This window comes from Rhinolophus hipposideros, assembly GCF_964194185.1.
Source record: "Rhinolophus hipposideros genome assembly, chromosome: 1".
NCBI lineage: Eukaryota > Metazoa > Chordata > Mammalia > Chiroptera > Rhinolophidae > Rhinolophus > Rhinolophus hipposideros.
In genome coordinates, this window is record NC_138047.1 from 30,110,728 (window position 1) to 30,136,610 (window position 25,883).

The 25,883-nt window shown below is 39.7% G+C and overlaps 1 protein-coding gene across 1 annotated transcript; it reads left to right on the plus strand.

Moving 5' to 3' along the window:
- The first annotated feature begins 51 nt into the window (after nucleotides 1-51).
- LRRC66 (leucine rich repeat containing 66) lies at nucleotides 52-24,663 on the plus strand. Its single transcript, XM_081061512.1, has 5 exons — nucleotides 52-94; nucleotides 2,847-3,347; nucleotides 15,451-15,620; nucleotides 20,686-20,875; nucleotides 22,120-24,663. Exons 2-5 carry the CDS (start codon nucleotides 2,852-2,854, stop codon nucleotides 24,435-24,437), a joined length of 3,174 nt encoding a protein of 1,057 aa, XP_080917638.1. The 5' UTR covers nucleotides 52-94; nucleotides 2,847-2,851; the 3' UTR covers nucleotides 24,438-24,663.
- Nucleotides 24,664-25,883: the final 1,220 nt, after the last annotated feature.

Consider the following 25,883-nt stretch of genomic DNA (forward strand, 5'->3'; position numbering starts at 1 on the left):
GGCAGATGGGCGGAGCCTCACAGGCTTAGGTCTAAAATTCCCACCTGGCTTGATCCAGATGGAGCCCGTTTGAAAACTACCTAAGGATCACAAGGTATACCTTAGAAACACTGTTACTCTTGTGTTCTTTCTACTTCTTAATGAAAAATAGCCTCTTTTGCTTTTGTTCCCCCTAATTGTTTTAACTTCCTTTATATAAGAATGGAGTCTTTATTTCCTTTCTACTGTCTGGGTTTTTTTTCTACTGCCCTCTCCCTATCTCTTTCACTCTGATACACACACGCCCAATATTTTTAATTGCTTCCTCGTACTTCAGCTTGAATATGTCTGTTTAAAGATTTACATTTTACTTGTTTTTCAATTTCCTCAGAAAATTTTTCAGGAGTTCTCAGGGGTTCCTTACCTAAGTCATGTAAGTTTGTATGTAGTATATATAATTTTTATTTACAGATTAATAGGTTTCACTTTAAGACATAAGATTATTACCTAGCTGTTTTGAATGCAGATCTATTAGTTAATGTGTAGATCTCTTCAACTTAGAAAGGACTATGTCAATGAAAATCTTTAATTCCCCTTAAAATAAATATTTTTCAACCACATGTTTCTCTGTAATACTACAAAGTAATGGGCCTGTGAATTGTTGTTTATTTGGTGGTTGTTGCTGATATTGTTACATTATCAGTATACAGTTGTATACATAATGATTGCAGCTTTGAATATAGAAACAAATATCTTTCTGACTATACAAATCAATTCAATTTCTGGTATTGCATAAGAGGTACTCTGTGAAAATAAATCACTTCTCCATGCTGTAGGGCACCTTTGCAATTCATGACCATGTATAACCCGAATTTAGATGCCCTTCAAAAACGGGAGACTTGACCTTGTATGAAAACAAAGCTTAAAAGTTGCATGGTAAATTTTATTCACTCATGTATTCATCCAAAGAGCACAGTCCCATAACAGACTGCAGACTATTAAAAATATAAAACGTGAGGAAATTTTATATATGTATATATGGAGAGAGAGAGAGCCAAAAAAAAGTACACACATTTTAAGAAAGGAAAAGCTATTAAAATTATGCTGATGGTAACCACTCTGAGCACCTCTTGTAATAGCAAAAGTCAAATGTGACTTGTATTCATCTTTTGTTTATGGGGATATATTGAGTGTTACAATTTTAATAGTTTTTTTCTTTCTTATGTATACATTTTTTTGGCACCCTATGTATATATTCTCAAGCTTGTAGTTCTAGTAGTGTGTGTGTGTGTGTGTGTGTGTGTGTGTCTCACATGAAAAACATGACCCTTCTGGGAGCTTACAGTCTTTGGGGGAGTCTAAAACAGACAAAAAGCAAAAAAGTAGCAATGCAGGATATTATCAATATTCTGTCCAACTGAATGGTGCTAACATGCATTCATTCATTCAATAAACATTTACTGAAAGATTTCTGAAAACAAAGACAAAATAGAGGCTAAAGCTGGACAAAAGGTATCCAGGCCATGGGATTTGAAATGGATCTAGAAGGATATATAGGATCTGGACGGAGGAGAGAAAAAGGCCTGGAACTTGGAGTTGGCAAGGAACTAAGATCTAATTTTAGCAGATGTGTATATACAGTTCTGTGCACAGCCACATGCTGTAGTTGCTCCACACGTATGTACGGTACCTCGTTCAGGAGGGTAGCTAGACAATGCAAAGTCATGAATGTCAACCTGAGGAATTTGGACTATATTCGTCGGCACTAAGGAGCCAACTTGGAGGATTTTGAGTGAGGGAATAATATGAGGAAAATAGCAGCATGAGGAAATAACCCTTTGGAATTTTATAGGCTGGACTGAGAAGAAGGAAAATCAAGAGGCAGCGGCAGGAAAAACAGTTAAGCCTCTCTAGCATTTCAGAGTAGTGATGAGGACGTGAAGGATGTCATTAGAACAAAAAGGAAGGGACAATTTGTTGCCAACCTACATACACAATAATGTGGTTATTTGTATGCTCACTGGTTTTTAATTGGCATTTTGTTTAATTAAAACAAAATTTTTAAATGATTCATTGACTCTTCTTTAAAAAAAAAATTTGTGTATATATTTAGCCATTGAGATTTGTAGATACCTGTTTTAAAACTTTCAATTGCTTCCCCAGAATCTTTGCTGAAAAAGGTACTTGATATGTCTATCTTATTACATCCTTATGGTTCTGAGGCAGAGCAGCTTTCTGATAACCTGTCTGATTTATGTTGGCTATATCTAAATGATTTCAAAAGGATTTGAAAAGTCACAGAGACAAAGCTTGGAGTTGTTACAGTCATTTAAAAAAAAATGGAGAGTTGCTTTTGTGAGCTGAACTTCCCACCCATACATTTCCACAGTTTAGTGTGACCAGCTGGCTTGTCACACATAATAAACCACGTGACTGATTACAGTGTCATAGATAAGCATGATAGACTTTGCTCAGTACTAACAACCAGCAAGGAAGCAGAGAAATCTTTCCTCTTGGTAGGATTCCCTTACTCCAAAGCAGACTGCAGCACAACTGATCCCAGAAAAGCAGACACAGAGGTAAGGCCCAAGTGAATATTTTCTGAAAAATCAGGGGAGTTCTTTCTTTAGAATGTGACGTAAATGTAATTTTATACTATAGCTATACCATTTTGGTAGCTCCATTTTAACCCCCCTATTTCTAAGAAATTCTAGGAAATTTCTAAGAAACGAAATAGTCACTTAAATTGGCAATCAAAGCAAGATACTTTTCCTAAATCTTAAATTGAAAATTAAGTTTTCTGCTTATTTGCTGTTAGTTTTTACATAAGTAATGGTAAATACGTCAATTCATTTTCCTTTCTCTAGGCATTATGAAAAACCTATGTTTCACAGTCATTACCATGGCTACAGGTCTTTATTTTCCTGGAACAATGGCAAACCCAGCAAGAAAAAGCAGTATTTCATTCAATTCTGAGTGCCAATGGAATGGATATCTTCTGACCAATTGTTCTTTTCCTGGAAAGCATGCTATACCTATGGACATATCACAGAGAGCAGCCACAGTGAATGTAAGTTCCAATTTCTTTAAGATTCTCTTACAGTCTCCCACAAAAAAAGAAGAATGGAATATAAAACATCTGGACCTCAGTAACAACCTCATATCGAAAATAACCTTAAGCCCTCTTGCACATTTACAAGCTTTGGAACTACTGAACCTCAGCAACAATGCCATCCGCTCCCTCTCATTGGCTCTACCCAGTCCTAAGTCCTCATCAGTGAAACGCCACAGAAGCAGCTTGAGAAACGGACTTCCACTTCTCAAGCTGCTGATTCTTCAAAGAAATAAACTCAGTGACATTCCCAAGGGTAAGTACAACCTTAAAAGAGGGACTAGACCAAGAAACAGTATGTGGAGAGTTAATGTTTTATGTCAATAAGAATTCCATGTTTCTTTACAGTTTCAAGAAAACAGCTGAAAATAAAACAATTTGGTCAGAGCAAATATAATAAAAAGAGTTTCTCCCTGGAATTTGCAGTTATTCTATTTGGACTGTATAGTCAATGCAATTTAATTACTACAATTTACATTAATGTATATGGATTTGTCACAAGACACTAAGACACTTAGTATCATAAGATACTGAGAAGTATGTAAGTGCTAGATAATAATGCACAATTTTAAATTACCTACTTTGTGAAATAAGTCAGAAAGAGAAAGACAAGTACCATATGATCTCACTTATATGCGGAATCTAAAGAAAAGAATAAGTGAATGAACTAATCAGAAACAGTTTTGGGGACAAAAAGAAAAAAACCGAGTTGTTAGATGTGGGGGTTGGGGATAAGGGGAAAGGTGAAGGGATTAGGAAGCAGCTGGTAACCACAAGATGGCCTCAGGGTTTTTTGAAAATTAATTTGGGGACCGTATTTAATAATGTTGTAAAGATTTTGTTGGGTATCCGATGGACATGCGTCCTATTTGGGAGACCACCTCAGGGATACTGTGGATGCCTGATCATGGCATTGTACACCAGAAGCTAAACATTAATGAATGCCAACTATAATTTTATATATATATATAATGTGATGGCTCGGTGTGAGGTCGGAGGGATAGTGGATGGGGGGAGGGGAGTTCACAGTGTGAGGGATATAAATGATGAACGTCTAAGTATTACCTTGTCTTGTACACCTGAAACTAATAAATTAAAATAAAATTTAAAAAAATAAATAAAATAAATTACCTACTTTGATTATCATATGTCTGTTACTAAATATAGAAAATCACTGAGAAATAATTAGATCAGATACTTTAAATATGTTAATATAATTCAAATTAAATATATTGCCATAAGTATTTTTTTCTTAGAAGACATTTTGTGTCTACTTATCTAGTTGTCCTCCAAATGTAGACTAGAAATATGCTAATATCATATATAAATATGCAAACTTTCTTCTTATCTAATCAAAATCCGAATTCCTTATCCTGATTTCTAACAGAATATCCCATATAGACTCTTATTATAATAACTTCTTATCCATTCTGACATTCAGTAATCTACGTGTTAGAGTTCCTTAACTAATCCACCAATGTTTTATTTAGAAAATGTATCAGGTTCATTAGCCAGAGCTTCTTTAATTCTTTTTATATTCAGGAGAGCTAGACAATTTCCTTTCCCTGTTTGGTTTTAGTCTTGGTCACTATTTGCTAAGTACTTACTTTACAGAAGACATTATACTATAAAAAAAGAAAGTGTAAGGATATTGTCATTTTTCTCCACCCCAAATCAATATTTAGTTTTTCTCATTTTTCAGTTTTTTTTCCTTTCCTTCCTTCCTTCTGTCCTTCCTTCCTTCCTTCCTTCTTTCTTTCCTTCCTTCTTTCCTTTCTTCTCTTTCTCCAGCTTCTGGTCTTGTATTAAACATCATTTTGACAATAATAGCCTGGCAGGTGAAGGAATGACTATTCCAGTTACCATATCAGCCAAATTGTATGAGTAGGGTTAGGAGTCTTCTCTCCCTCGCCTTTTCCATAAAAGCAATGTGAAGTATTTTCAGTGCAAAGTGTAAACTAATTGTATTTTATTTTATGATTTTATTGTACTGTTCTTATTATACAGGAATACTTGTTATTTGTAGAACACTATGATTTAAAGAAAAATGTTAAGGGAAAAATTAAAGTCCTTCATGTAATATATATTCTTTAAGTTTATTGTTTATGTCTACATATATATTTTTATTTCAAATTGAATCGTAATTTCCATATTTCATAACTTGTATTTTCATATCACAGAATATTTTGAATATTTTTATCTAATTAAGCATCTCATAAATAATATTTTAAATAGTTTTCATATATACATATATTATAATTGGTTCAGTCAAACAACACTTAGGTTATTCCCCTTTTGTTTGCTGTAACTCTTTGATGAAAATGATTACAGCTACACGTACACATATGATATAACATATTTTAACTAGTATGGTAGATGTGAATCTCAACCCACAAATTCAAGTATACTAGTGATATCACCTTCTATTGTCTATGACTCAACATAGTTTCTGATTCTGAACCCCCATTCTACTAGGATCAGTTGGGGGGGGGTGTAAGGTACTTGTACTTAACATCAATCTTTTGTGAGCTTTCCTCTGTCTTTCCCCAGATTTGTACTACAACTCTAGAATCCCCTACCCTGACAAGGCATCAAACTGCGTGTGTGTGTGTGTGTGTGTGTGTGTGTGTGTGTGTCCCTTACACCCAACAGCCAAAGAGAAAATTCTTCCTCCTTTTTGTTTCTTCAAAAATCCTGTCTAGTTCTAGAAATTCCTTTCCTCTAAAAATTTAGGCTTTCGGAAAACAAAAGCCAGAAAAACTTATAGACTCCTCTGCTTTGTGCCTGGCAATGTGCCTCCCCTGGGACAATTAACACAGAGCCTACTTTCTGCTTGAATGGAGAGAAAGGGAAAGAGGAAAATAGAGAGAGGTAAAAGAGTAATAGTCAAAATATCCCACCACAAAAGTAAATAGAGAGATGCTGAACGTATTTCCTTAAGGCAGATGAATTCCCTAGAGCTAATAGGATATTAGGGCAAATATGACTCCTTTGACGGACCAAATATCTAGGGTTTCCAGGCAGGAATTCCAGTCCATTCTCAGGAAAGTTTTTCGCTTTCCTGTTCCTGAATCCTGAGATACAAACTGTTTTCTGTTCTCCACGATGAATCATTTCTACGAAGTGAAGGCCGATACTACCAACCACCTGGGTTCAAGGCGCCGATTTTCCCGATTTCCTGACCAACTTTGCTCGGGATTCGGGAATGGAAAAGCGAAAAAATTTCCCAAGAACTGGCAGGAATTGCCACCCGGAACCCCTACAAATATTCCTATACAATGCAGATACAGCCCCATCTTCCTTTTCTGAGTTTTACTCTGCCTCCCAAAATACTGGGGAAAATGTTGAACTTGCGAAGGGGGAAAAAAGGGAAATTAGCAAATCCTGTATCTGAAATTCCATTAGAACTCTAGCAAATGAAATCATAGAGAGATGAATGAAACAGATGGGTGATGGAAGTCCAGTGTAAGCCCTGAATCTAATTGGATATAAGTCAGAATTCTTTTACCCATAGCATTTTGTGATTTGAATTATTTTCCCAAAATCATCATACATTTTCAGTTTTTACTAGATTAAGTTCCCTCCAATATCCCTTCCCATTTTATGATTCTGTGACTGTAGCTGGATAACTCTGACTTTGAAATCTCATTTCAGAGGGAAAAGCCCTCCAAAGAGGGTAAAAAACAGATCTGCCTAGCATGCCATGCTATTTCTAACCTATCCTTCGTCCTTTTTTGAGTCCTTTATTCTAAGCCTGTTTAAAGGTAACATCTGGATAATACAATATTTACCCATAGAATTGTTGTGAGGAGTAAAGAAAAATGTATCTCAAGAACCTACGTAACTTTACCACAGTATTTGGCATAATAAATGGTAGCTATTAAAATATGTGAAAAGTAGTTTGTAACCTTGTAGTTTACAAATAGTAGTTATTATTACTCCCTTGGCACAAATTGAAAATAGCAGTCTATTTATAAATAAATAATAAATTTGTTTTTGTCAAAATCCCAAGTTATCTTTTAAAATGTTAAATAATTATCGCAGCACATGGGACTCCTTAGTCCACTATAATTCATGAGCCAAGAATCATTTATGTCTAACTATTTATACAGGTGTTTGCTCTCATCTAAATTAATAACTTAGAGATAATCTGAGAAAGCAGCAATCAAGCTACTGGCCTTGTAGCACATGTGTACCTTTATAAATCATTCCCACATATCTTAAAGTGGTGACAGTTTATAGAGCCAGCAAAAAGTTGCTTTCAGTCAGTAAAGCTGACTTTTGTAAAGCTGACTAACCCAATGTCAGCTGATCTCCTGTGTTCAGAGTCAGCTGTGATGTCACCACTAAATTTCATGTTGGGAAACACCCAGAGGAAGTGCCAGCCAATGCAATTTACAAAACAGAAGCCAGACATGAATTTAACCCTAATGATCATTCTATCTTCCTACCATATTTTTGAAGTACAGTGTTAATAATGGAAAAATCAGTTTTAAAAACTTTAAAATAATGGGGTGGGTGTCCAGTTAAACTATCCCACCTTCCTCAGGCAGTATTTTTAGAGTGCTCATAGAGGACCTAGAAATCTATTGGGGCCAACATCTTATTGGGATTCCAGTTAGGTTGACAGACCAGAATGTGACAGCCTGACATTAATGAACTCACTAAATTCCAGAATCCAAGAGATAAATGTGTTATTAATGAGATGAAATAATACCTGACTTTGAAACTGGTGGAGTAAAAAAAAACATAACCAATGTATTGTAAAAACAAAAGTGTATTGTATTCTTTTCATTCCTAGGGAATTTAACATTTCATCCTGATTGCTATTGGATTACAGAAACATTAATAACCAATGTTTTCAAAACTAGTTCAGGTTATAAAGTAACAAAATGAATGTATGTCATTAAGCTAAGAGGGCAAAGTCTTTGGCTCACCTATATAAATTGGACCACATTAAGGTCTGGCTTTATGAGTCAAATATTTTATCTAGAGCCATTCACGACTCTATTCTAATTATTAATACTCTTTGAACTTGAAACCATAACCCTTGAATATCATTGTTTTGTGGTATCAGTTTATCACACTTGGGAGAGCATATAAGAAGTTGATAGTCCAAAGGGATGCGTCTAAGATGGCTTAATGTCTGGACATACCTTCTTGTGGCCGTTTTTCTAATAGACACTGAGATAGTTTCTTGGGAGTAAAATTGTCTCTGGTCACTTAAATACAAAAGCTAATTAAATTCCTGCCTCTCATGGCCTATGCGATCATCAGAAAGCTGTTCAATAAATAATTCCATCTCCACAAAAGTGCCTCTATATTTTCCTCCCAACATTAAACTCTACTCTCTTGGAATATAGAATCTACCCTCTGATGTCCAAACCCCAGCCATTAATGCACCTCCCAACCTCTTTCACTCACCTGAATACCTACCCCCTCATCATTGATTCACCACGCAAAACTTTAAAAGAACATTATTTTTCCCCACTGAGAAATGCAGTCAAGTATCATGGAAGAGTTTATTCAAATTTCCCAGCTCCATCTTGGGAGACCCTAAACAAGCAAGATTACATCTCTCATTGTCTTTGGATCAGCAGGCTAATCACAGCATGTTATTTTCATGGCCATGTTCTTGGCAGAAGCCACAAGAACAAGCCCCACCACGTGCGCACATTTAAAATCTTTGCTCACATCGTGACTGCTAACATCTCATTGGCCAAAGCAATCACAGCTCAGTGATGGGATATTCTGCTCACCGGAAAGTGAATATTTGCTGAATAAACTATTATACCTTGCTTCCACTGAGCTCAAAATACTTGAAGATCATAGTATTCAAAGATAGATCTCAATTCTACTGTGAGAAATAATTTTTAAGAAAGGAAACTGAAGCATCAAGACCTTAAATGATACACCCTGATTCACACCAAAAGTCACAAACAGAGCTGGAATAAAACTCAGTATCTTAAGTACCCTATTTGCTAGATGATACAAGTGGAATCACAAAACAACCCCCAGTACGTTTGGGAATTTTATGTATTCCATGGCCCATATCATTCTTTTGCATAGAGAGCTCGGCCCACAGCCCCTTTTTCCCTTTTCTAAATTCAAGCTATCTTTCAAGGACTTGGGGTTTTTTTGGTGTTTTGGGGGTTTTTTTGGTAAGAAATGTGCATGGTTAAAGCGCAATTATTAAGAGATTCGAGTTTTGATCCCAGTTCCACAGCTCCACCCACTATGACATAGGAGAAGTTCTTTGCTGCACCTACATTTTCTCTCACAAAATGGTAATAACCCCAAGGGCTTTGTGGGAATTAAAAAGATGTTTGTGAAATGCTCAGAGCATAAAAAGAGTACACAATTAAGTAGGGATTTTAAAATAATTTCTTCCCTGCTCTCCAAAGCTAGGCATGATCTCCCCTCCCCTGAACTCCTAGCACACTATTCAATTCAGTTCATATTCAATTCATGGAGAAATTTCAGGAACCACAAATTCACATCCCTATGTAGGCCAAGCAGGTATCATGAAAATGTTAAGAAAGTTATAGCTTCTTTCATATTGGTGTCTTGTGTTGCATTTTTTTTCTCACAAACCCATGTTTGCATATTAAAACATGTAGGAATATTCATCACTCCCAAAGGAAACCTTTTCTCTAGGGGGGGAAATACTGAATGCCTAGGACAGTGGGGCAGCATTCAGAGGTGGGGGCAGGACAAGGGCTTAGCAATGGCTACTTTACAAACCAATATGGAAGCATTTCTTACTAGCATATGCCCGCTGAATATCAACTTTGGTTCGCTCCCATTTTTTTAATCATGCAGGCTTCTTGGCCTATCTTTTGTTTCCCTGTTTTTGACAGAGACATGAATGCAAAGAAACTATATTCCTCTAGAAGTGCGAGCCTCATGTAAAGCAGACAGTCCTCATTCAGCTCCAGCTAAACGTTGTCTTCTGCCATTTGGAACGTCCAATATTTCAAGAGAAGCTAGAAATGCAAATTGTTTGTATTGCCACTTTATCATTGGCTCAATAATTTTTGAATCTCTGTGCAAGCCAAACACTTATGCATGTTATATTCCAGGCATATATAATATGCATGTTATATTCCAGGCATTATAAGAGTTCACAAAGATGTGAATTCTGCCCTCCAGGGACTAATCATCTGATGGAGAGGACAGTCGGATGGCAGGAGCATAATTGCCTTATCTAACTCGTAACTTTTCCTTGTGTATATATCTTATCACTCAACCAGACACAAGGATTCTATGCCATATTTATCGTCAGCACCAAGTGCCTTCACTTACAATGTTTTGATTGAGTTGTCATCCTAATGATCACTTGCTTAGTCTGTACAGCTGAAGTTAACATATGATAACATAGATGTACAACCATTTCAATGAAGTCATCATCTCTCTGCATAATCAGTCTCACAGTAAATACTTTGCAGACAGTAAGCAAGGAATAAACCCTTCTGGAACTGAACCAACCTGATCTGTTATATAGTAGTTGGTTAAAGATACAGACTACATGTGAGAACACAGCAGAAGGCAGTGTAAAAATGCAGAGCTTCCTTGTGAGAGTCATATGGGAAATCAAATTTAGAAAACTGCTATGACTGGCACTTCATTCTCAACCTTTATTTTCAGTGCCAAATGGGCCTCCTGGTTACTCTCTGGAATCAAGTGAAATACAAAGGCAGAGACCAAAACTCAATTAGATTATTTTGCCAGAACACAAAATCTAGCAATAACTTATCACCTTTGAAAATACATGAATGCAGACTTCTGGTCAAGATGGTGCAGTCGGTAAATGCTGTGCTTACCTTCTCTCATGACCACAACAAATTACAACTAAACTACAGAACCACCATCATAAAATCCTGCTGAACCGAAGCCATACAACTAAGGACATGCAGAAGAAGCCACCTCGAGATTGGTAGGAGGGCCAGAGAGGCAGAACGGGATGGTCCCACACCTGCTTGTGACCATTAAAAATTAGGAGGATATCTCGGCTGTGGAGGTCCCCCTCAGAGGAGCCAGGGGTCCCAGCCCAGGGTTCCAGGACCAGGGAGAGAAGTCCCCATAATTTCTGGCTGTAAAAATCAGTGGAGGTTGTGACTGAGTGAGACAGAGGGCAGTTGGAGTCCCAGTTGCTCCTTTTAAAGGAACCAAGAACGGATTTACTCACCAACAGAATCACTGGCTCTGAGCTCCAGCACTGGGGCACAGCAGGAGAGGCAGCAGGGACAAATGGTGGGAAACTGAGTTTCCTGGCTTCAGGAAGAGGGATGGAGGGGAAGGTTTCTCCTGAACAAAGGAGCTGGTGGAAGCCATTGTTTCTTTGTTAAGTCCTCCCCCTTCCTTGCATTCAGACGCAGGTGGCCCCCATATCTGAGTCTCCATCAAGCTGATGTAGTTCGTTGGCCTCACCCAACTTCCAGGCACACCCAAGCTGCTTACAGTGGCCTTTTCGTACAAACCTCCCACCTTAGCTCATGCTGCAGACTTTCCTAGGGTCTCTCAAAGGTTCAAGTAACCAAGACAAGCAGCATCTGGCTTAAGCATGTCTTGTATCTCTGGCTGAGCAGCCCTAAACTTGGCACTACCCGCAGCTGGCCATGGTTTGAGGCTTGGCCTCTCAAAGCACTTCCAAGCACAGCACAGGCGCTAGCTATCTGGGGATTTCTTTGTGGCTCCTTCTGGGTGGCCCTGGGCGGGGCACTGGCTGCAGCTGAACTTGACCTGCAGCAGATCCCCTTCCAGGTGCTCCTGGGGCTGATGCCTCCAGTGGCCAGATTTGAAACAAGCTTGATCCTCACCCAGCCACCTCCAAGGGATGACACACCCAAGGGGCAGATTGGGCAGGCACCAGAGCCCTGCCAAGACAGATCCTGCTCTGTAGGGTCAGCTCTTACAGCAGAACTTCTCCACTGTAGTCAAGGCCAGTCGTCACAACCAATGAGCCTGAGGGTCAATCCCTCTCACTGATGTGCAGATAGCAATCAAGGCTCAACTATAAGAGGAGGGCACACACAACACATACAAGGGACACATCTGGAGTGTGTGGCTCAAATGAGCAGGAAAACTGCACCACTGAGCCCCACAGCACACCAATTACATAAGGCCAACCTACTAAGACTGGGAGACATAGCAGATCTACCTAATACATAGAAACAAACACAGGGAGACAGCCAAAATGGAAAGACAAAGAAATATGTCCCCCCCCCCCAAAAAAAAAAAAAAAAACAACACAACAAAGCTCCAGAAAAAAGAACAAAATGGAGACAAGCAATCTACCAGATGCAGAGTTTCAAGCACTATTTATAAAGATGTTCAATGATCTCAAGGAGAACTTCAAGAAAGGATAGGAAACATAAAATGAAGATAGAAAGCAAAAAAGAACCAGTCAGAAATAAAGACAACAATAAAACAGTAATGAAGAATAATGAAGAATACATTACAGGGAATCAAAAGATTAGATGAAGCACAGGATCAAATCCTGATTTTATTTAGAAGATAAGGTAGAAGAAAACACCCAATCAGAGCAGCAAAAAGAAAAAAGAATCCAAAAAATTGAGGAGAGTTTAAGGGGCCTCTGGGACACCATCAAGCATACCAACAGTTGCATTATAGGGGTACCATAAGGAGAAGAGAGACAGCAAGGAATTGAAAACCTATTTGAAGAAGTAATGACTGAAAACTTCCCTAACCTGAAGAAGAAAATAGACATACCAGCCCAGGAAGCAAAGAGAGTCCCAAACAAGAAGAAACCAAAGAGGCCTACACCAGGACACATCATAATTAAAATGCCAGAGGTTAAAGTCAAAAAGAGAATCTTAAAAGCGGCAAGAGAAAAGCAGTTAGTTTCCTACAAGGGAGCTCCCATAAGACTAGCAGCTGATTTCTCAACAGAAACTTTGCAAGCAAGAAGGGATTGGCAAAAAAATAATCAAAGTGATGAAAAGTAAGAGCTACAATCAAGATTTCTCTACCCAGCAAAGCTGCCATTTAGAATTGAAGGACAGATAAACAGCTTCCTAGACAAGAAAAAGCTAAAGGAGTTCATCACCACCAAAACAGTATTACAAGGACTCTTATAGGGACTTCCGTGAAACCAAAAAAAAAAAAAATCAAAAATATGAATAATAAAATGGCGATTATTACATGCCTATCAACAATTACTTTCAATGTAAATGGATTGAGTGCTCCCGTCAAAAGATAGGGGAGTTGAATGGATAAGAAAACAAGACCCTTACATCTGCTGCAAAGACTCACTTCAGATCGAAAGACACACAGACTAAAAGTAAAGAGATGGAAAAAGATATTTCATGAAAATGGAAACAAACAAACAAACAAACAAAATCTGGAGTAGCAATACTTATGCCAGACAAAATAGACTTTAAAACAAAGGCTATAACAAGAGACAAAGAAGGACCTAGTAATTCCACTTCTGGGTATTTATGCAAACAAATCCAAAATGCTACTTCGAGGGGACATGCTCATCCATATTACAGCATTATTCATTACAGCATTATTCATTACAGCATTATTTACATAAACCAAGATATGAAGGCAACCTGGGTGTCCCTGAATGGATGAATGGATAAAGAAGAGGTGATACATATGTACAATGGCATATTACTCAGCTGTAAAAAAGAACAAAATCTTGTTTATCTGTGACAACATGGGTGGACCTAGAGTGTCCATGTAGTCAGACAGCGAAAGACAAATGTCATATGATTTCACTTATAAGTGAAACAGACACTTGAAATAGAACAAATGAAATGAAACAGAAACAAACTCATAGATACAGAGAACATTTTGATGGTTGCCAGATGGGAGGGCGGTTGGGGGTGGGTGAAAACGGGAAGGGATTAAGAAGTACAAATTGGTTGTTATACAGTAGTCACGGGGATGTAGGGTATAGCATGAGGAATATAGTCAATAATATTGTAATAACTATATATGCTGTCAGATGGGTACTAAATCTGTCAGGGCAATACACGGGAGGGGGTTTGCGGGCAGGGTGAAAAAGGTGAAGGGATTAAGAAATACAAATTGGTAGTTACAAAATAGTCATGGGGCTATAAAGTATAGGGAATATAATCAATAATATGGTAATAACTATGTATAGTGCCAGGTGGGTACAAGTCAGGGGGATCACTTCCTAAATCACATAACTGTCTAACCACATTGCTATACACCTGAAACTAATATAAAATAATATTGAATGTCAACTCTAACTGAAAAATGAGAAAGTGGGGGGAGACAAAGAAAAGTAAGAGGTTCAGAGTTCCAGATATAAAACAAGTAAGTCTTGGGAATGTAATACTGTGTTTCCCTGAAAATAAGACCTAACCGGAAAATAAGCCCTAGCATGATTTTTCAGGAGGACATCCCCTGAACATAAGCTCTAATGTGTCTTTTGGAGCAAAACTTAATATAATACCCGGTTTTATTTTCAGGGAAACACGGGATACAGCATAGGAAACATAGTCAATAATATTGTGATGCCAGGGTACAGTGTCAGAGGGTTGCTGGACTAGTCAGGGTGCTCACTTCTGTAACATAGGGAATATAATCAATAATGTGGTAATAACTGTATAGCGCCACGTGGGTGCTGTTGAATAACTATGCTGTACACCTGAAAATAACATAATATTGTATGTGAGCTATTTTTTAATGAAAACCATTTAAAAATAAATGAAAGAAAGAAAATACAAGAAAGCCTAGAAAATAGTTGTGATATCAACAAGTAGATAAAAGAAAGATATAGCTACAAAATAGAATAAGAAAATCTTAAAACTCAGAGTTCATCCACATAAACAAATCATCAAAACAACTAATCAGTTTTACCCATAGTTCAATCCAATAAATATTTACTTATCACACCCTTTCATCAAAGTTAGATTTTTAAAATTGATGCTTTTATGATAAAATTAGCACATGCTCATTGAAAGAAAGAATTCAACAGTATATAAAATAAAAACAAAGTTGCCTTCCTTCTCCCATCCCACCTTCCCCCACCATCCCATAGTATAGTTCACCTGCTTCCAGCCTTTTTCACTGCTCGCTCAAAATATATGTATATGTTCACATATGGCTCTTGTTTTTCCAATAACATTGTACTTGTACTCTATACAACTTAACATTTTCCTTCCTGTTCAGTAAGTTCATGTTGATCTGCCCCCATTCTCTTTCAAGACTACATAGTATTTTATAGTATTGATATACCATATTTTGTTTAACCACTTCTCTATTGAAAACCATTTAGGTTGTCTATAATTTTTCACCCTCACAAACAATGCTGCAGTAAGTATCATCAGTTTATATTTTAATTTGCTTTTTAACTTTAACAGGACTATGGAAACTGAAGTCATTACAGACTTTGGATCTGTCATTCAATAGGATATCGCAAATTGGTGTTTCTGATTTTCATAACTGCCTGCAACTGGAGAACCTCTATTTAAAGAGCAACAAGATATTCAGAATTCATCCAAAAGCCTTCAAGGACCTCAAAAAATTACAGGTTATATAATAGTTCTTATAATATTTCAAATATTCAGACATATGGGCAATTACATTAGAAGAATATGTTCATTGAAGTTTCTTCACAGCCAGTAGTAGTGATTATTAATCCAAAAAATGTGAGTCTATTTTAAGATTCCCCTAAAATTACTGAAGTCTCTCTTGCCTTAAAAATCAGAGGCCTCAGTAATGGATATGAATTTTACTCAAACAGCAGCAAGAATTGACACAGTATTTTTCTAAATCAAATTAAACCCAACTCCAAGTTTCCACTTGCCAATTGGCAAGAGATTAAATCTTAGTTACTAGAGAGGCAATCTCCCTGAACTGCAAGGTCAGTGAAAGGTCCTGGGGATTTTATACAATCTGGAACACTTGGGGAGCTTCCTCTAAACCACCCTGGTTGATGCTGAGATGTCACCAACCGAGGACTATACAGGCCTGTGAATACCAGCGACCCTGTTGCTTCTATACCAAAAACGATAATGATAAAAGCTCATACTTTTATAGCACTTCCCATGTGCCACATATTGTTCCAAATATTGGGGGAAATCTGTGTCCCATCTTGGAGCACCTAGCAGTTAATCTCACTTAAGGTGTGAAGTGAGGTGAAGGTGAGGAACCCCAAAGTTCTGCTCTACTTTCAGCAGCTTCAGCCCCTTCTCTTCCAAACACTTTCCTCCACCCCCTCTTTTTGGGGGGGATATTGTAAAATCTCCCCTCAGTGCTCCTTTAGAAATACCAGGGTGGCGTCCAATGGAGCATCTAGAGAGGCCTTAGGAAAAGCTTTAGCCTGCAGTCTCCATCACACATCCCCATTCTTTATACAGGCAGCATCGCTCCATAGAAACGAAGTATGAGCCACATATGCAACTTTAGATATTCTAGTAACCAGACTTCGAAAGTAAAAATAAGCAGCTGAGTTTCATTTGGTAATTCATTTTTAACCCAATATACCCAAATATTATCTTTTACGCATATAATCAATATGAAAGTCATTAATGAGCTATTTTACATTCTCTTTTCCATACTAAGTCTTCAAAACTTGGCGTGTGTTTTACACTTACTGCACACCCAATTTGGACCAGCCATGTGTTGATGCTTGATAGGTACATGTGGCTAACGGCGGTCATATTAGCATCTACGTACACACCCGAGGTTTTCTCAGTTTTATGTACAGTGATGTTCAAGCATAGCTGCAAGATAAATCTCCAATTCTCCTCATTCCACCAGAATGACCCCCCAACTCCCTTCTCTTTTGAAGGGAGACTAGAGAAGCTGGACTCTCAAGCCAAATTACTGGGTTTAAACCTAGACTTTCCCACTTTGCCAGCTACACGATCTTGGGCAAGTTACCAAATCTCTCTGTGCCTCAGTTTTCTCATCTGTAAAATGGAGATGGCTTGGTGTAACCACAGTACCTTACTCATTTAACATACAAATCTGATTGTGCTAATTCTTGTTTAAAATCCTTCTAAGCTTTCACAGCACGGGCCTGGCTGCTGCCTGCCTCTCCAGCCTCATTTCAACTGTCCCCTGGCTCGCAGCACTCCTGCCTCTGTGTTCACCTCAAGCTCTCTCCACTTGCTGATGCTCTGCCTGGAAGAGCTAACTCATATCCATCCTTCCCGTGTTACTTCCTCAAGGAAGCTTTCCCTGGTCCTGCAGATTGAATCAGTTGTCCTTTTATACACACTTATAATATGATATGCTTTTTTCACAGTACACGTACAATAACTGAAGTTATTCAGTTTTAGGTATGGTGAGTTGTTCATGCCTGTATCCCCATAATCCGTCTCCTAGATGGTAAGCTCTTTGAAGACATACATCATGTTTATTTTGTTTTCTAGTGCTTAGCATTTGTCTAATACATAATACATATTTAAAAACACTTGTTGAAACAGAGGAATGAATGAATAGATAATGATCACGGATAGGCATGTTAGTTATCTATTGCTGCATAACAAATTACTACAAACTTAGCAGTCTACAACCACACACATATATTATCTCACGATTTCTCTGGGTCAGGAAACTAGGCAAGCCTTAGCTGAGCCCTCTGCTAAGGGCCTCTCAGGAGGCTGCAATCAATGTGTTGGTCAGGGCTGGAGTCTCACCTGAATGCCCAGCTGGAAAAGAATCTACTTTCAAGCTCACAGGAGTGTTGGCAGGATTCGGTTCTTTGTGGGCTGTTGGACCGAGGGCTTGGCTCCTTACTGGCTGTCAGGCTAAGCATGCGGTCAGTTCTGTGCCATGTGTGCCTCCCCATAGGACAGTTCACAGCTGGCAGCTTGCTTCAGAGCCCAAAGAAAGCCTGCTAGTGAAAACATTACAACCCTAAGTAATGTAATCATGGAAGTGACATCCCTTTGTTTTTGCCGTATTCTATTAGTTAGAACCAAGTCACAGGCCCCGCCGACCCTTAAGGAGATTACTCAAGGGTGTGAATACCATGTTTCCCTGAAAATAAGACCTAACCGGAAAATAAGCCCTAGCATGATTTTTCAGGATGACATCCCTTGAACATAAGCCCTAATGCGTCGTTTGGAGCAAAAGTTAATATAAGACCCGGTCTTATTTTCGGGGAAACATGGTACCAGGAGGCAGGATCATTAGGGTCCATCTGAGAATCTGTCTGCCACCGTAATTATGAGAGCAGCTGAGAAAGCCCACTTAACTTGGCACTCCTCCCCAATTCACCATAAGCAGGTTGTCAGATTGCCTGGCAATCTCATTTAGTATATTGTATACTGATTATAAGTATATTTGTATATGTAATTGCCGTACGTCTGTTTTATTTCCTGTGCATTTTTATTGTGCTTTATAAGTCTTCTGTAGCTCACATGTAATGGATACTACAAGCAAACTGAAAATCAACCCCAAGAATATTTTAAATCATCTGTATTTCTCAATTCACCTGAACTGCCCCAAATTATACAATTTCTCCTTCTCTGTTATTCCTTCTACCTGTTCGGCAATAACTTAAAAACTGGTTTTGGAACATGATGAACATATTTGGTACCAGAAAGCTGCAAATTAAAATAGGTGGGATTTTTCTTTCAGGAGATGTATTTAATACTTACACTGCACAATATGTCTTCCCATGTTGGAATCTACTCAGAAGCCAGCTAGATTTTTCAAAGCATGCATTCATCATCATGTTTAGATAGAATAAATTAAGTTTTATTGGCATTTCCAATTAGCACTGCTGTGTACCCTTTTCTTAATCTTATTCTATTCATCTTAGATTTAGAGATTTGTATAGCAACATTATATGCTTCTCCCGATCTTTCTGTAATGTGCAATCCTTTCAAATGATGGTGGATGGCTATTTCTTCAGCCAAACTGAACTACTCTGTTTGAATCTTTTCTCAGAAATTATTTCTCCTGAATCATCTTATGTATTCTGTCTTCTCTCCAGTTTTGCTTTCAGTTACATGATTTGTAATATAATAGCTGTTAGAATGAAAAAAAATGCAGATATGCACTGAAAAGAAAATAACTCCCTGAAAAACATTAGAATATGTCACTCTGTTGTTCAGGAGGGGTACATAAGAAAACTATGGCTCCTAGGTAAGGCTAGGCCAAAGCAAAGTGTTGTTGTTGCTGCTGCTGTTGTTGTTTTCTTCCCAATCCCAGTCTCCTATTTCCTGTTTGGGGGAACTTTCCTTTGGGAATCAAGACTGCTTAATTGCTCATCATTGGAAAGATCATCCTCATTACCTAATTTCAGAGAGAATTCTGATTTTACATGTAGTGGTCTTGGCTATAGTGCTGATTGTTTGAATCAGCTCTTAGGAATTTATATAACCCGAGATAGCAATGCTGCCTTTTTCCTGATGTTTATAAAACAGTTGACCTGGACAACATTCAGCCTCTCTGGTTTTCATCCAGAACCCTCTGTTTTATTTTTCAGCAAGGTTTGAATGCTTTCTTTTACGATTTCCTCTTCTCCTAATAACCATCTGCCCTTCCCCAAACCCCAAGACCCCACTCTGGTACTTCATGCCCCAAGCCTCCTCCACCCAGTGCAGTGGGAGCTCAGGCTCCAAGAGGGTGTGTTCTGAGTAAAAGGCACATGGCTGTGAAGCCAGATCAGATCTCAACTCTGCCTTTCATTCATTCATTCCTTTCTCCATTATTTACTGGGCACCTGCTATGTACCACACCCTATTACTAGGGCCTATGTGGGATATACTGGATGACCTAGCACAGTTTCCTCCTCTGTAAAAAAAAGGAGAAATGAGGGACTTGCTGGGAGGATTAGTGATAATCTATATAAAGTATCCAGTATAATGCCTAATACACAGCAATGCTCTGCAAATGGTAGCTAGAGGTACATGTAGCTGTGCTTTCCATGCTGTAGCATGTCACCGCCATGTCCAACTTCAACAGATCCTTCTCGTGCTTCTAGTGCCACTGAATCCTTTTTGTTCCCTGGTTTCCCCTTCATTTCTGATTAGACTAGAAAAAGTCGTCATCTTGTGTATAGTGAGTAGTCATGGATGCAGGGAAATGTCCTAGTACCCTTGAGATAATACTTGATGCAAATGATCTCTCCTTGTTATTTCTGGTCAACCTCAACTCTTCTGTGTTCTATGTCCTCCTCATCTAGTATCTTCTGCCACTTTCAAGATCACCCTTCTTCTAGACATTGCAGACCTCGTATTTAATCCTACACCCTGATGACAATGGGGGTATTTAATCCTACACCCTGATGACAATGGGGAATCTCGGTTTTATCAGACAGTACAAATCACAACTCATAGGAAAGAAGGAAGGGAAAATGATTGGGCATCTAATATAGGCACGATACTTAAAGCTCTCCCATACATTTAATCCTAACAACCACCTTGGGAGGTAGGCTCACAGAGAGCAGACAAGTTGCTGAGGCTCACAGAGTTGTTAGAAGCAGGGCAGCGATTTAAACCCAGTATTCTCTGACTCCCAAATCAGTGCTAAATTCTTATCGCCTCCCTAGAGATGTTCACAATATCTGTAACTCATTTATTGTCTCTAAATGTCTTTTTTCATAGACGGCCCTAAATTTGTTTCTTCCTGAGCAGGCTGTAGACCTCAGCAATAATGCTCTGACCACCGTCCTGCCGATAATGATCATTGCTCTAGAACTTCCCCATCTGGAGGCTGACTTGGCAGACAACCAATGGCAGTGTGACGGGAGCGTGGCTGTCTTCCAAAATTTCCTGTCTGAATCCTGGAAAAAGAAGTGGAATGTAATTTGCAACAAGACTATAGGTAAGTCAGTAGTACCTCATCTCTCGGAAAGGGTTCCTGCTGAACTGAAAAAAGTACACAAAACATTCAGTTTCATTTGAAACAATAACGGCAAGAGTGCTGATCCACAGCATTAGTCAGCCTTGGGCTGTAGCACAGAACCGTCATTGGTTCCAGACTGTGTTCCTCAGTTCATGAATTTTCTTCACGTGGTCAAAGAAACCTAGTTCAGTTAGCTCAGAAATCACCGGATTTGGTCAAAAAAAGAAATTTCACAAAAACAGAATTTTGCCGAAACCCCAAATTGTCAGAATTTTGCCGAAACCCCAAACCTCAACAAATAATTGATTAAAGAAAGAACTTGCAAAACGTGAAACATGATTATTTAAAATGTTTACTAGCACTCTAAAATAGATACTCCTATGCATACACAACATTTTTATGCTATTTCAAAAGTATATTTTTCCTTGATTCGTTCCCGGCCACTCTCCCAAAGCACCAGAGTATGTTACTGGAGTTGAACATTCTGGAAAGCGTTTCCACTATTAACTATCTTGGCTAAATCTTAAACTCATAACTGGGAGTAGAAGGGGAGTCAGATTTTCTTAAGTGAGTCCTGGACTCTGTTCTATTCAGACTGACATTAAAATAGAAAACGGGCCATGCTTACCAGGTTTAGAAGAAATCTGTGAAGATCAGAGAGCCTTCTTAATATTGTCAGCCACACTTATTTCACTCCTCTCTAAAAGCCACCACTGTCATTCTGAGTGTGCTGGGGAGAATAGCAGGAGCCAGCAAAGAAAACTGAGTATTTTTGCTGTGTACCAGCACTCGGGGATAGTGAGGAAATGATATTGCAAACTTGGTTAGGGCTGACGTAGATTTTGCAGGGGCCTGATAGAATGTTCTCACAAACATGCGCTAGGTGAGGCTATGGAGGAAGGAGAAGCAATGAGGCTGCCCCTCCAGTCTGGCTTCTTTCTTCCCACAGGTAGCCATCTGTCAAGAAGCCTAAGAAACACACAACCTTCTGGGCCTAGAGCAGCGGACCTCAGCCTGATAGCCATGTGGAAATCTGCACAGAGCCGTATACATACTATTGGCGTTAGACAGTGTCAGTCAGTCAAGCTGCTGCTCATCATGTATATTCATAACAATGGGCATCATGGGCATGAAATACAGCTAGATAACGACTGAGAGAGGCTTACAGAAGCTTTTCATACCATTGAACTCTCCTTTCAACATGTGTTTATCCCCACTTTCAGGGAATGAGGAGGCATACTGGTGGACTCCCAGAAGCAAAATTTCCAGGAAGAGGCGCATTCCTCACACTAATCTGACTCATATGAAAAGCCTCATACAGAGCAAAGCTGAGAGGCACCGGGAAGGCATGTCCATTAGCTTTTCCACTCCAGGGAAAAAGGACCACGCCAGCTCTGATACCAGTGAGCAGATAGGACGGCTGTCAAGATGGGTGAGGAGCGCCCGGGATGAGCAAACAGCTGATGGAAAGGAAGCCGCTCCCCAGGACTTCACCCTGGCCATCTGCCTGGCGGTGTTCATCACATTCTGCGTGGCTTTCTGCCTGGGGGCTTTGACAAGGCCTTACATTGACAGACTGTGGCAACAGAGATGCAGGCGAAGAAGCTCTGGTTCAGACCACGCGTATTCCAACGAGGGCTTCTACGACGACATGGAAGCTGGGGAGAACACACGGCGTGCCAAGGCGGACCCGCGCCAAGCTTGCCACGATCTACACCTCTGTGAGAACCAAGACCCTTTCTGGGGGACAGAGGCCAGACCACATGCTGCAGTCATTGCTGACAGAAATCTGGGAAGATGCAGAAAGGAGACTGGCAGCCAGAAGAACGGGGAACAATGTGGGGACCACACTGGGGCCGGAAGTAGAGAGGACATCGTGCTACCAAATGACAGTACAGCCCGGTCCATGCTCCACGGACAGCCAAATGCTGATAATAACGCACTAATTGCAGCAGGACAGCACCGCATCTACAAAAATGTTATTCCTGGAGGAATAAATTATGACACTGCGGCTCAGGAAGATTCTCTCTGTGAGCATTCAATGGGTGTCCCTGCACTAGCTGGCAGGTCACAAACTGGCTCTGGCTCAAATCGTAAGGATTGGAATGAATTAGACCCACCCCTCTCAAGTGAAAGGACAGCTGCTCTCTCTGAAATGCAAACACATAAAAAAGCACAGAGGATTGGAAAGAACAAGGAAAGAGAGGGCACTGAACAGTTACCTCCAGAGTTTTCACAGGAAACGCAAGTGAGCCCTTCCATTAGTGTGCTGAATCCACAGCAGCAAAGGCTCAAAGGGGCCATTGCTGAGGAAGCGCTTTCTACCTACTGTAGTTCAGTCACACCTAATAACCCAGGAGATATGGACCCGTCCCCACCGGTCTTTCCTCCAGGATGGGGCAGTGACCTGGCCACCACTCCTACTAACGAGGAATCAGTGCAGAAACATACTCCTGACACACAGTATGAGCTGGACACCAACTACGAGTCTGATGAAGGGTCTTTATTTACTCTAAGTTCAGTAAGTTCTGAGGATGAAAGAAATGTGGCTGAAGAAGACACAGACGGCAAGGAGAGCTGTAGAGCCAGTGGGCCCCTGGAGGAGGAGGACTCAGAGGTAAGGAAGGACAGTGTTACATCATTCGAGAATCTTGAGGACAGCATCACCTTCCAGAAGATTCAGGGGAAATGTGAGAATCAGGAGGATCATTTTGAGAAACCTCTCCTTTCTGGTCCAGACTCTGGTTTGTGCGAGAGTCACCTGGAAAGCGCCTCTAACACTAACAAATGCGAGACTCCACTGACCTCGCCCGGCTCACTGGGCAAGAGTCCTTCCGGTGATGAGATCCCAGACAAGCTCGTTTATGACTGTGTCACAGCTCCTCAGCCTGAGGCAGCAGAGTGGCTCTGCTCACTTAGCGACTTAGGATTTTTCACTGTGGATAATTCACCACAAACACCACCACGTTCTACAGAAGTTCCCTCAGATCCTGACAAGAGTGCTCATCGTGAAAGAGACTCAGACTTTGATACATGCGAAACTTTCATTCAGGAAACAGACACAGCTCAAAACAGTGTTCTTTTCCAGATCACTACAGGGGAAACCGTAAGACCCTCACAACAAGATTCTGAAGGGTGCAGTGTGAATTCCAACCCGATGGACATTGATGCAAATGAGGGGTTTGTATGTCCTCTTGAGAACTATGATTCTAGAGAGGTTATAAGCCAAACACAACTATCAGAATTCTTTGGCAATGAACCAGCTCTTCAGTGTGAAAGAAGAGGAGGGGAATATTTTGAAGAGGGTCCCAAGAGCCAGGTACCATTATTACAAGAGCTTCCAAATAAAACCAGTTCATTAAAAACACAGGAGCCCTTCAGTGATAGAGATGGGTGTAAATATTCAGAGGAGAATATGCTGCAGTTAGAAAAAGATGGTTCTGACTTTTATACTCAAATGCAGACCCAGAGCCACCCGATAGGACCTGGCTCTCTAGGTGAGAACCAGCTCTACTATGACAAAGACAGATGTGGAACTTGAAACTCAAAGGGAATTTAAGCCACATTTTAATATAGATTGAAGCACTTAGGTGGAACTGCTGAACAGATTCTAATGAATTCTGCACAGAGAACAGTACAGCTTTTGGGAGGTTGATCATGAAACTACAAAACTGGAGGGATTCAGGGCAATTCTAAATATTTTTTAATAGGTATGTTAAAAGAGGGATCATTTTGTAAAACAAAATGTAAATTAAAAATCAATTTGCAAGAAAACAACAGATTTTTTTTTTTTTTTGTAAAAGAAAAAGGGACTCCACCATTGTCCTTGCTTCGACCTTCCTTGGCCTGACTCGCCCACCGGGGCTCTCAGCTGTGTTCGTCTGTTTATCCTCCTGCTTTCTGACATTTTCTCCTTTCCTTTCCTGACACTCCTCCTCTGCTTGCTCTCTTAAAGAGCATTCTGCAAGGGTCCGTTCCTAGTCTTTCTTTATGTCCCCTTTGTCCCTCCCCTTCGGCCCCACTGCATTCTAGTCAGCTCTACACCGATGAGGCCCAGATCTACAGGACCTCCCTTCCAAGCTCCAGACTCACATTCTCAAACCCAGTTGCCCAAATCCACATACCGTATTTCCCGAAAAATAAGATCTACCCTGAAAATAAGCCCCAGTTAAGATCGTCAGCCAGATGGACGCATTTAGTATGTTATGACAATGTTCCAGAAGATGATGACATGACTGTATTTGAATACATGTAGATTGTTATACGTGAAAAAATAAGACATCCCCTGAAAATACGCCCTAATGTATCTTTTGGAGCAAAAATTAATGTAAGACCTGGTCTTATTTTCGGGGAAATATGGTAGATCCTGTAGGGACCTGAAATTCATCATTTTCGTTCACAGACATGACCTCCTATATTCTCTTTCTTGGTAAATAGTATCATGACATCCACCCAGTAAAGCCAGTTAAAATTTCTGATTACTCTCTGACTCCTTTTCATTTATTTCCTATATCCGACTAGTCTGTAAGCTCCATGCAGCGGAAGTTCCTGTACATCTCTACAGGGAGACATTTAGTAGGGCAATCTAGATGGGCACTGGGCAATTGATGTCAGACCAGCAGCGTGTTTTTACTTAGAGTGTATATTGAGGGTAGATTAGGATGGAAGGTGATTGAGTTTGGGAAAGAGTCCCAAGGATCCCCCAATCCAACTGTTGGCATCACCACTAATCTGACAGGCTCTAGCTCCTCAGTAACTCTTAACTTTGTAATCTCTACTCTTAACCCTCAAATAAGGCATGTTCCTTATCTATCACCGAGTTAAGCCCTCTTTGTGCCCTTTGTGACCGTCTCCTTGTCCTCATTCTCCCCCAACTAATCTTATATCCTAGTCATCCTTCCTCTACTCAGAAACCTTTGTAGCTCCCCCATTGCCTGTATAAAGACTAAATTCCATAATCTAGACACATCCCACCTTTCCAACTTCA

What these genes read in the sequence shown, in the direction of transcription:
- LRRC66 (XM_081061512.1), top strand. Translation starts at nt 2,852, where the DNA reads ATGAAAAACCTATGTTTCACAGTCATTACCATGGCTACAGGTCTTTAT. An exon ending in AGGACCTCAAAAAATTACAG is followed by an intron (nt 15,621 to 20,685) that starts GTTATATAATAG and finishes CTTCCTGAGCAG; the next exon opens with GCTGTAGACCTCAGCAATAA. An exon ending in AATTTGCAACAAGACTATAG is followed by an intron (nt 20,876 to 22,119) that starts GTAAGTCAGTAG and finishes CCCCACTTTCAG; the next exon opens with GGAATGAGGAGGCATACTGG.